Genomic DNA, 12292 nt, shown 5'->3' with positions numbered 1-12292 from the left:
TGAACACATGGCCAGACCGCAAACTCGGAGCCAAACCAAAGCCCAGGATGTTAAACCACAGCCATCTGCACAGGACTTCACATCACAGAACTCAGGAGGTTACAACGCTCAGAATGTTACAATGCAGCCAAACCCACAGGAGGTTGCAGCACAGGCCTCAGGATATCACTACAATAGAGCTCAGGATGTCATTACACAGCCCATTACCCAGGTCATTACAACACAAAACAACAATAGGCACACAGTCAGTACCTCAGTCACACAGGATGTTATGAAACAGCCGACTAATCTGCAAACATCAACTCCATCAACCAATCATGATGTTACAACACAGCCAAACAATCTGTTTACAGCAACAAAGCCAGCACTCCACACACCCCCACCAATATTTATAGAAAGACGGCAACTCCGATCATGCTTTGCTCGCACAAGCACAAAGCCGAAGGCACCAGTCTGAAGATGGGAGTCGGACCTCGTCGAAACGTCGCCAAGATACTCTCAATCTTACATGGGAAAAGACCCAAATACGCCAAGACCTGCATACCTGTACCCGTGAAAATCTACAAATATATATATATATATATATATATATATATATATATATATATATATATATATATATATATATATATATATATATATATATATATATATATATATATATATACCCAAGTTATATGATTTAATACAGTTGTAAGCTGTCATGAGTCCATATAAATAAATATATCCGTATTTTTCAGAGTATAAAATGCACCTTTTCCCCTCAAAATGGAGGGTGAAAATCTGGGTGTGTCTTATACACCGAATACAGCATTTTTGGTAAAAATGAGTGACAAATGGGCTGATTTTTGCTCTTTTTGCTCCCCCCCCCCAGCCCCAAGGAACATTCTACAAGCCTCCTAAAGGCTATTCATTGACAAAAAATGACCCGTTTTCGTGAAAAACGGGCCGTTTTTGGGATGTCTGCGGAGTGCAAAAATCTTTTTAAAAAATTTGCCTCTTCAAAATCTTGGTGCGTCTTATACTCCAGTGTGTCTTATACTCTGAAAAATAGAGTAATTTGATGAGGAATTTACAACTATTTATTTTTAATAAACAAAGTAAAACTGAAAGTTCCCAGAATGCAGGGAATGCGTTATAATTCTTTGAATAAGCGTTCTTCTGTTTGTTAAAAGACAATCAGAAACCAGAAACAATTTTTTAGTTCTCTTCTTTCCTTTTGTTTCTTTTTCCAATGTTTCCAAAGGGAACACTGGAGTCATTTGATACGAAGATGAGGATTTCCTCTCTTTTCTTAAATGTAAATGTTCCACTCATGAATGGTTCCTTGTCTAATTCAGGAGCACAACAAACCTGTCCCTGACAGTAATGTTTGAAAGAAGCAGTAAAACCAGTGAAAGGATAAATTAAATTCCACTGTTCATGAATATAAACAATTTGTGTGTGCAACTTGAGATACCCACAAATAATTTTGATTTGTCTCTTTGAATTTACATCAAGGACACAATTACTTCGCAGATTTTCTACATATATTTTATATACTATGGGGAAAAATAGGAATAATTCGCTTTTTTAAAAAAGAAGCCAGAAAATCGTGTGTGTGTTTGTGTGAATGTTAAAGGAACAACTAGTTAAAAACTAATTTTCAGGAATGACATTAACTTTCACCTCTCATGAATAAATCCTGAACAATGCTGGAAATCTGTTGTAATAGTGAAATGTTCAAGTATATGTTTTGTCCCATTAACTATATCATGCTCTCGTGTATGTTTTCCTCCCTGTGTTCCTTGTGATTCTCCCCAACGATTAGATGCACAAGCCAAGAGTAAGTCCTTCCCCACTTGCCACTAATCATCAAAGAAACCAATCCCACACCATCCTTCTTCTGTCAATCCTCACAACACCGTCTTCTTCTCATCCCTAGTCTATGGATTAGATTAAGCCATAGTTAGCTGCATGTGTGTGTGAGTGCCTTGGAGTCAATCCTGATCCTACCAATTGCTTGAACTAGTCCCTGTAATGTTCGTGGCAACATTTGCGAGAATTATTTACCTGGGCCTCCTTCCTAGAGCTAAGAGAGAGTTACTGAAACAAGTCAGCAAGATGATTTTTGCCTAAGGTGGAACTAGAACTTGCAATCTCCATGTTTCTAGCCTGCTTTCTTAACCAATACACCATTCTGGCTCTCCTTATCACTACCTGCCCTGGAAAGTTGCCCAGGTTCCTCCTTATTGCTTCAAAATGTATACAAACTGTTATATACCATCCTTTACACAGGACATGATATTGGTGTCCAATTGGAAATATATATAAAGATAAATGATCCCCTCGCATGTATATGCTAGTCATTTCCAACTCTAGGGGGCAGTGTTCATCTCCGTTTCAAAGCCGAAGAGCCAGCGCTGTCCGAAGAAGTCTCCGTGGTCATGTGGCGAGTATGACTAAACACAAAGGCGCACGGAACGCTGTTACCTTCACACCAAAGGTGGTTGCTATTTTTTCTACTTGCATTTTTATATCCTTTCAAACTGCTAGGTTGGCAGAAGCTAGGGGAAGTAATAGGAGCTCACTTCATTCCATGGCGCTAGGGATTCGAACTGCCGAACTCCGCCCTTTCTGATATTACACACACACATACATTAATTTGGCTGATCTGGCCACACTCTGTCATCATTATCTCTGAGCAGCCTTTTCTACTTCCGTTCTGTAGCTATCTCTCTGTGAGCTGGAGAGAGTTTTAATATCATTTCATGATATTAAAAAAACATGGTGGGTGTTCTTGCTAAGAACATGGCATGGAGGTGTCCAGAATAGAGAACGGAGGTGAATTTGAACTGCATCAGGTTGGTTTACTCTTAGGGCTGAAGCAAAAGCAGCTTTGCTTTAAAAATTAAAAAAAAAAATCCTACCACACAAACATACAAAAAGAACATTATTCCTTCTTCTAAATTGTCAGCATTTGAAGGAGTTGGGAAGAACAATTTAAATCTCAAGGAGACAAGCTCTCCAGAAGCCCTTAAATAGTTTACATTTACTCTTGACAGTTTAGGCATTAAGAAAAAGAGTTGTCACAGTGTTAAGTATCTGCAGGCTGCTATATTAATAATAGCTTTTGGCCACTGAAGTTCATGTAATTTAAGAGAGCTTTAGCTATGGACTGACTTTTATCCAGGTCTTAGGATTTTAGAATAGCTGTGCCTGGGCGCCTCTGTGTTATTTTCATTCCTCATTCTTCAACACAGCTTTTGGTGACAAATGTGACATTTACTGAGCGCTGAAAACTATCAGGAAGATGGTATGATATTCAAGTGCTCTCTTTAATAAACAGTCAGAAATAATATTTAATTGGAAATCTGAGCAGAATCTGGCTAATATATTGTGCCTCTTTGACATGTTGAAGAATTTAGTATTGCTTGCTTAGTGATTTAAATACAGAGACACTTTTTAAAATGAACCAAATAAAATAAATAGCCTTCAGCCAAATACACTATACTTTTGATATCTGTGTGGCACAGACATTTGCAATCATAGGTTACTCACTGCTCTTGCTTCACCAAAACATTTGATATGAAATTATTGTAAAATTATTGAAAATATTTTCTTGTTTGCATCTGAGAAGGCATTGCTGTTTATATCACAGTGTAGTAATTCATCTCAATACTGCAATTTAGGGAGATTGTTTTTAGAAACCATGTCCAACGTGCACACAATAATATAAGTCTGTTATATTATTTGATTCTCCTTTGTAGCACTTGCTAGAATGATCGTGTGCCCTAACAAATCTGCATAATCAAAATATGCTCAAAAATCTGCCAGATGCAAAGTGCCTGTATCTTTTTTTTTAAACAAGTTTTATTGGTTTTTACAAATTTTTTCAGGGAAAAAGGGTTTAAAAGGGTATAAAATTTTTTGACAGCTACATCGTGCGGGGGGAGAGCAGTCCCCCCAAGTCTCGCAACTTTTACAGACAAGAATAGAAAAACATCAACATTTGAATAGGTATTAGCAGTTTTAAGTTTAACACTAAGTCATCAAAATATTTCAATCATTTTTTTTGTATCACTTCTGTAAAGGTACATTATAACAACAATTGCAATAATGTTTCAAATCACTTTTGTGACCTGTTGTTGCATCCTCCTCCCCCCCCCCGTCTACTGGCAGAGCCTCAGCCCCTCCCTCCCTCATCTCTTGTGTACCATCCCCCATTTCATCTAGTGCCTGTATCTTGATCACATGTTTGCAGAGACACTGTGATGATTTAAGTATAAGGACTATCATAACTTTGAATACTCACTAAACAAGGCATCTCTAAGTTAGGACTCCCTGTACTACGTTTACATAAATATTTTAACATAGTAATTGTACTATTTTCTTCCTTATTTTGTTCTGATTACATAAAGGTGCAGTAACTCAGTAGCTTTATGACAGTGGAGATGGTCTTTGCTCCAATGGTTCAAGTCCTAGAACTGCATGGTGGGGTGAGCTCCTGTCATTTCCCTCAGCTATTATCCAACTAGCAGTTTGAAAGCATGTTGTATGTGAGTAGATACATGTATATAGGTATCACTTCGGTGGGTAGATGAGTTCGTGCTCCATGCAGGCAGATTCCTGTCATTTCTAAACCTTCCTGGATGCGATGCTTGTTTGCAAGGCAGATACAGGAAATGGAGGGAGCCTTGGATGACTTCAGGAAGAGCTACTTGCCTTTCTTTTTGGTGTGAAGCCGGTTTGCCCTCCTGTGGCTCACTTTAGGAAGCACGCGAGCATCTCCCACAAGAGCTGAAAAATTAGCAGCCAAACCATTGCACTGCATTAGCAGTGCAATCTCTTGGCTAATGTAACAACAAAATAATAACAATAACAGCATCAGCACCAACAATAACAACAGACAGTAAGTACCACCTATGCAAAGAAGCTGAAGAAACAGTGGACCACCTGGTAAACTGCTGCAAGAAGATCGCACAGACTGACTACAAGTAGCGGCATGACAAAGTAGCAGCAATGGTGCATGGAAGATCTGCAAGAAATATTCAAGCAAGAACTGGTGGACCATAAAATAGATAAAGTCATAGAAAATGAAGAAGTTAAATTGCTTTGGGGCTTTAGAATTCAAACAAGATGGGAATTTACCCCGTGGGTCTCAAACATGGGCTTGCTAACCTTCAGTCCAGCATCCTAACCACGTGAGCCACCATGCTCTTCATATATATATTCTCTTGTTGAAATCTTCAAAACAGAACACTTCAACAAGAGAATAATTATGGAAGCCATCGAAATAGAGAAACACCCCCACAACATGAATAAACGTGACGATACCTCCCGCCTACCAAACATCTGGAAACCAGCCCTAGTCAACAAACGAACCTCACCCACCATCCAGGCCGTTACATTACAAAACAACAATGCACACACAGCCAGCACCAATCTACCAATCATGATACAACCACACAACCAATCATTCCACTTACTGAAACAAAGCCAGCACTCCATCCCCTCCCACCAGGGTTTACAGAGAGATGGCAGCTCCGATCACACTTTAAGCCAAAAACAACAGCCTGAAGATGGCGAGTGAGACCTCGCTGAAACGTTGCCAAGACAATCTCAACCTTACACAGGAAAAGAATACAACAAAACCAGCATATATATATATATCTATGTAACAACAGCAATTTGTTGAGAAGTTTTATATATATATAAAACTATATATATATAAAACTATATATATATATATAAAAACTAACTTCCTCACACATCTCAACAGCCTACACCCCAAAATACAATTCACCATGGAAATAGAAGCAAACAACCAACTTCCCTTTCTGGATGTCCTAATCTACAAAAAACCTAATGGCTCCCTAGGACACACCATCTACCAGAAAAAAACACACACCAACCGCTACTTAAATGCACAATCCCATCACCACCCTGCACAGATCAACTCTGTAGCCAAGACCCTCATCTCCAGAACCAAATGCCTAGCCGACAAAGACCACCTGAAAACTGAATTACACAAACTCACAAATGTATTAATCTCCAATGGATTCCAAAGAAAAACAATCACCAACCTAATCCAAAAGGAGACTCCCCCAAAAAACCAAGACACAGAACAGGACAACGGCATCACCCTCCTCCCTTATATCAAAGGCACCACAGATAAAATCAGCAAAATTCTCCACAAGCACAATATCAGGACAGCCTTCACCACTGACCAAAAAATAGCCAACATCTTAAGAAACCCCAAAGACAAAATCCAGCTAGAAAACCAAGGAGTCTACAAAACACCATGCAAAATCTGCCCAGCAATATACATAGGACAAACAAACAGAAGAATAAATGCACGCATCACAGAACACAAGAACGCAGTAAGAAAAAAAGAAAAAACTTCCTCCCTTTTCCAGCACCTTAAAGCTACAGGACATGAAATTAACTTTGAAGGAGCCAGGTTAATCTCCAAAACAGAACACCTCCACAAGAGAATAATCATGGAAGCCATCGAAATAGAGAAACACCCCCACAGCATGAACAAACGTGATGATACCTCCCGCCTACCAAACATCTGGAAACCAGCCCTAGCCAACAAACGAACACCACCCACCACCCAAGCCATTAAAATACAAAACAACAATGCACACACAGCCTGCACCAATCAGCACCAATCTACCAATCATGATACAACCACACAACCAATCATTCCACTTACTGAAACAAAGCCAGCACCCCATCCCCTCCCACCAAGACTTACAGAAAGACGGCAGCTCCGACAATCTCAACCTTACACGGGAAAAGACCCGAATACAACAAAACCAGCATATATATATATATATATATATATATATATATATATATATATATATATATATATATATATATATATATATATATATATATATATATATATATATATATATATATATATAAAACTATATATATATATATAAAACTATATATATATATATATATATATATATATATATAACTATATATATATATATATATATATATATATATATATATATATATATATATATATATATATATATATAACTTCATAACCACTCAGAGCCAATGATCTTTAATATATCAAGTTAATAGATAATAAATACATGTATTCAAATTTGATTTTACTAAAATGAATACAGTATAAAGCATTTTCTATTCTTAACAGCTGAAATCATTAAAGATCATATTTAAAGAACAAAAATATTCTAAACCAAAGCACAATGTATTAGGGTATGTGTGTGTGTACATGGGTGTATAGACCAGCGATGGCGAACCTTTTTTGGCTCGCGTGCCACAAGTGGGGGGAGCGCAGGGGGGTCGTGTGCGGGCGTGCTGCACCCGTAATGCAACGTGCGACCCTCCAGTGCGACCCTCCCCCCTTTTTTACATGCTTTTTTCGCCCTCCCAAGGCTCCAGAGGCTTTATAGGAGCCTGGGGAGGGCGAAAAGAGCCTCCCCGCACCCCGGAGGCCCTCCGGAGGCTTCAGGGACCGTCCGGAGGTTTCCCTGAATCTTCGGAACGCTTAAAACCACCCTCCAAGCAAACTGGAAGTCACTTCCGGTTTGCTTGGAGGGTCGTTTTAAGCACTCCGAAGGCTTCAGGGAAGCCTCCGGACGGTCCCTGAAGCCTTCGGAACGCTTAAAACCAGCCTATGAGCAACCCGGAAGTCACTTCCAGTTTGCTCGGAGGGTGGTTTTAAGCGTTCCAAAGGCTTCAGGGAAGCCTCCGGACGGTCCCTGAAGCCTTCGGAACGCTTAAAACCAGCCTATGAGCAACCCGGAACTCACTTCCAGTTTGCTCGGAGGGTGGTTTTAAGCGTTCCGAAGGCTTCAGGGAAGCCTCTGGACGGTCCCTATAGCCTCCGGGGGGGCGGGGGTGCTCTTTTCGCCCTCCCCAGGCTCCTATAAAGCCTCTGAAGCCTGGGGAAGGCGAAAAATAGCTTTTAAAAAGGTGAACTCAGCTGGCCACAGCGCATGCGTACTGGCCAGCTGACAGTGCAGCGCCTCACGTGCCCTGACAAATGGCTCTGCGTGCCACTTGTGGCATGCATGCCATAGGTTTGCCATCACTGGTATAGACTAACATATACATGACAATTATTAATCACCAATCAAATCCTTAATTATTTTTGCTAATAATTTTGACAAGATTTATTTGAAAAATTATTTTATTCTAAATTAATGTCAAGAACACCTAGTACCAAATAAATATTATTGGACCTAACTGTTCCTGGTCATTATAAAAATGGTAGGCAGCACTTAAAAAATTGTTTGACATGCAGACCACTAAACATACCACTGTTTCATTAGAATCTTATTTTCTTATTTATTGGGCTACTGATTTTACTAATTCAGAATCCTCAACAAATTGTAGAAATCACATTAATTCTTTCAGCTGGATTTCTGCAACTGAAAGATGAAGCTGTAATCTGCAGTCACTGAAAATTAAGCAATAAATCATAAGCAGCCTATGCCATATGTTTTAGCTAGAGAGAAAAACCCTTGTTGTCATATAAAAAAAAATCTTTGATTTTTTAAAATTAAAGTGCTGACTCAAAAATGTGTATATTGTTGTTTGCTACAGTCTCTTTAGGAATCAAGGGTTTTTGCTATACTAGCCAATTGCTATAACTTTCGCTGAAACACTATTCCAAAGTATCAAAAGTAATACCTTAAATCCAAAAGAGATTTGTTATGTTAAACAGAAGCGTCCTTGGAGGGAGGGTCCAAAAAGCAAGATGGCAGTGGTGAATGTAAATAAGGAGTAGGACTTTGATTACGCAGTTACTGTCACCACTTTGACTTTTTTGATAGACACACCTTCAGGGACCTCAAGGAAAATTACTACCATTTAACGATCCGTAAATATTAGGTTGACTTACGATGTATGCAAGGTACAGTCTTCTGAATTCTTTGGCTCAACATCATCTTTTCCTTGAAAAAACAAAAAAATAGGAATATTAACAAATGAGCCATAATTGTAAAGGTGTTGTGGTATAGCTGTAGGAGAAGCACAGTTGAAAATGAATAGCAGCTTTTTTTAAAAAAAAAAACCTCCATATATTTAAGTCAGCAATAAACATGAATTTTAATAAGCTAAGGATCATGAGTTATGTGACTTGTGGCACTAAGATTATAAAATACATTTCTCTACTTACATTGTACCCAAGAAGCTGCTTTATTGCATTTCTTTTAAAATAGAGTACATGGAAGCAATGTATTCTCCAAAAAACCAATTGTTAGAGAACAGTTTTGTTTTACTAGTTATTTCTCTGTACTTTCAGTATTATAGTGAATGGACCAGTATGACTTCCTTCTAAATGCTCCTAGGTTGTGAATTCCATGAAACTCAAGTTACTAAACAAGACAATTCTGCCCTCAAAAGTATTGCTTTCGGGGGAAATTATGTAAGACAATAGAATATTGTGACACCTTAACAGTAAACTGTTACTTTACACTAAGGTCAGTCTTAAAATCTTTGAAGCATTAGACATGAAGTTTCCAGGCAAACATCAAATATGATTTCTCAAATATTTTTGCAAAAAAGTGGAGTAACAATAGGAAAGATAGTTTCACTTGGCCTAATATGACAGTGGGATGTTCTTTAGGTCACTAAATGTGTTGCTTTCTATTATGTATAACTAGAATAAATAAATCGGAGTCATTGCTATTTTTTGCTTTCTTTCCTAAATTGCCTAAATACAATGGAATGTAGATAGTGAGAAAATCCAGAAAGAGTATGTGTAATCAAAAGCTCCAATCTGTATCAAATAATTTGCAGTTATCCAGTAGTCTCATTAAAATAAGTGGGATCTTTTGCCTAATAGATTTAGATAAATTTTCACTATCAGTATATAAGAATGATGTGTTCAAATTTTAATCCTGTGTTTCTATTATGTGTATAATAGCTACCTAGAACTCACCTATCCAATGTAGGCAGCTATGTAATTTAAAAAAAATATTTTTTACAAAATATTTAGGCTTCTTCAACGGAGGTGTATCCCTGAGAAAGTTGAAATCTGGTATATGACTACAGGTTTTGAAATGCCAAGGAAAACGATTACTTGAAACATTTTATATAAGCTGGCAATTTTTTACAAAAAAAACAGGGTGCCTGACATGTACATTTCTCTGTAAATGCATAAGTGCTTCTTACTATCTATTTGAAATTCAACAAATAAGCAGAAAAATGAAACAGCAAACCAGTGTCTTAAGTGGTTTTATATAAAATGAACCATCTGTTAATGCAGAACAAATTCCTGCTTGTCTATTCTTCCCCTAAAGAGGAACAATTATTTCCAGAGCTAGATCTATAGCATTCGTAATTGCAGAGGGTACAGAGAACAGAGGGAATGGTATAATTTCAGGCAGTTGAACTTAATCTACTGGAGAAATAATTCTTATATGAGATTCGACTCTTATATTTTTCATTTCTTATGAAATGCCCTGCATTATAAAATTACTGGCTCCTGAAATATTTACCTGGACCGAGTGCTAGGATTTCAGAAAAAACTGGACTCTCAATGTTTATTCTGGGAAATACATGGAGAATATGCATATTTATTGCATCTACCTGATTCCTGCCAAAACAGGCAGAAGCAACACAGTGTCTCTAGATACCTCCTTGGTGCAGACTGTCTGGTCCATTTACTTAAAAATATTTTTTTAAAGAACTAAAAGGAAGCAAACTCCACTCTCATATCTATATATCTAGAATAAACAATGCCTTTGGGCACTACAAAGGTCCCAATGGAGTGACAGAGATCATCCCGGAGGGCTACTTTGCTCTTAGGTAAATTGATGTTTTGCGATTGCTTTGCCCACTGGGAAAAGCCACTTTGTGAATAGAAAGCAATTGTAGAAGTGCATCCAACACAAGCCTGCAAAATTCAAATGAGTACCTAGCTTTAAAAGATTGTCTACCCATGTTCTAAACCACACTGCATTAAACATTACTGAGATGTGGTTAGCATACTCCCTTTCTTCCTCTGGTGCCAAGTTCCTAGGAGGTGCTCTCAATCAAGAAAGTTAGATTGACATTGTCTTACTAACTAGTATTATTGAAATGGAAAGATAGAATAGGTAAAAGGGAGAGTGAGAGGCTGAATGACAGAAATTTTGGCAACTAGATACATTAACTTTGGCATTCCATTTATCTCTAAGCTTTATTGGGAAAAAAAGTTATTCGATCTTCTTGTTAATTGCCTGTTAATGCATAGGAAGATAGCTAACATATTTCTAGTAAAGAATACTATGCAAGTGTTCTAAATATTAGTACTGTACTGTGCTTTGAAAACCAGGATCTTTTTTCTGGGGTTCTGTTACATTGGGATGGCTGAACGGAAATAAGAATATTACTCCTTTAAACTAAACATATTGCATCTGAACCAAAAAGGTAGCTATAGAATGTGAAATAATAATGTATATTCTAGGAGACTACTTCCGTTCCCCGAAGGCGACGGACGTGCGCATCCGCTGCTCGCCTTTTCGGTGGGCTCCCATTGGGAGCACAGGGTGCCTTGGAGGGGCGCCCTGCCGTAGGGCGGCTTGCTGGGACCCCCTGGATCGGCCGCGGCCGCGGGGGGGTCTCCAGCTCCACCCCAGGAGCCGGGAAGCGTGGGGGGTGCGCAGCGGCGCTGCATGTTGCCGCGCGTCTTCGCCGAGCGGAGCCTGGAAGGAAACAATCAATTTGAAGGCTACAGCTGAAATGCGGTGAGGTGGGAAGTCTCCCCAAGTCTTTTACTAATCTACTCAATTGATGAACTGCAGTCTTGTTAAAACTTTGTTCAATCTCTGGAAGAGTTAAGATTGGAGGGGGGGATTTCCCCCCCCCCTCGGAAAAGCAGCACTTGTAAAATCTCTCCCTCTCATAGGAGAGAGAGAGAACTAAAAACTTACTCTCACTTCCCCTAAGCAATGGGAGAATGACTTTTTACTACAACTGCGAGAGAAAGGATGGTTGAACTGATCTTTCTTTAAACTATTTATGGGAACTTTGGACTTGTTGTTTTCTGACCTCCTGGGAAGGCTGAGCAAAGATGGCCAACTTCCTCCTTTTTCTTTGCCTCTATGAATGAGATTCCTCTTTTGGAAGATTTTCTGGCTCTGAACTAGATTCCACCCCAGAGATCTCCAGGAGCCTCTCCTATTACGCATCTCCCTTGGATTTGGAATATTTTGATTTAACTATTTGACCTGGAGCTGCATTGGAAGATTAACATTCTCTTCTGGGTTTGCCTGCCTTGTGATCTCTCCCGGCTGTGCTTCTCCACAGCCGCCATTTCTTTGCACTA

The 12292-nt window shown here is 38.8% G+C and overlaps 1 protein-coding gene across 1 annotated transcript in view; it reads right to left on the bottom strand.

Annotated features, from left to right (window-relative positions):
• Nucleotides 1-12292, bottom strand: part of AFF3 (ALF transcription elongation factor 3) — a 192892-nt gene that overhangs the window by 84458 nt on the left and 96142 nt on the right. Inside the window, exon 6 of the mRNA XM_081946775.1 lies at nucleotides 8882-8933. Within this exon, the coding sequence (XP_081802901.1) occupies nucleotides 8882-8933 (52 nt within the window). The remainder of the gene's footprint in view (nucleotides 1-8881; nucleotides 8934-12292) is intronic.

The sequence above is a fragment of the Natrix helvetica genome (genome assembly GCF_964273705.1).
Source record: "Natrix helvetica genome assembly, chromosome: 3".
Lineage (NCBI taxonomy): Eukaryota > Metazoa > Chordata > Lepidosauria > Squamata > Natricidae > Natrix > Natrix helvetica.
Note: the sequence above shows the minus strand (reverse complement) of the source record. Positions and strands in the feature narration are given on the sequence as shown.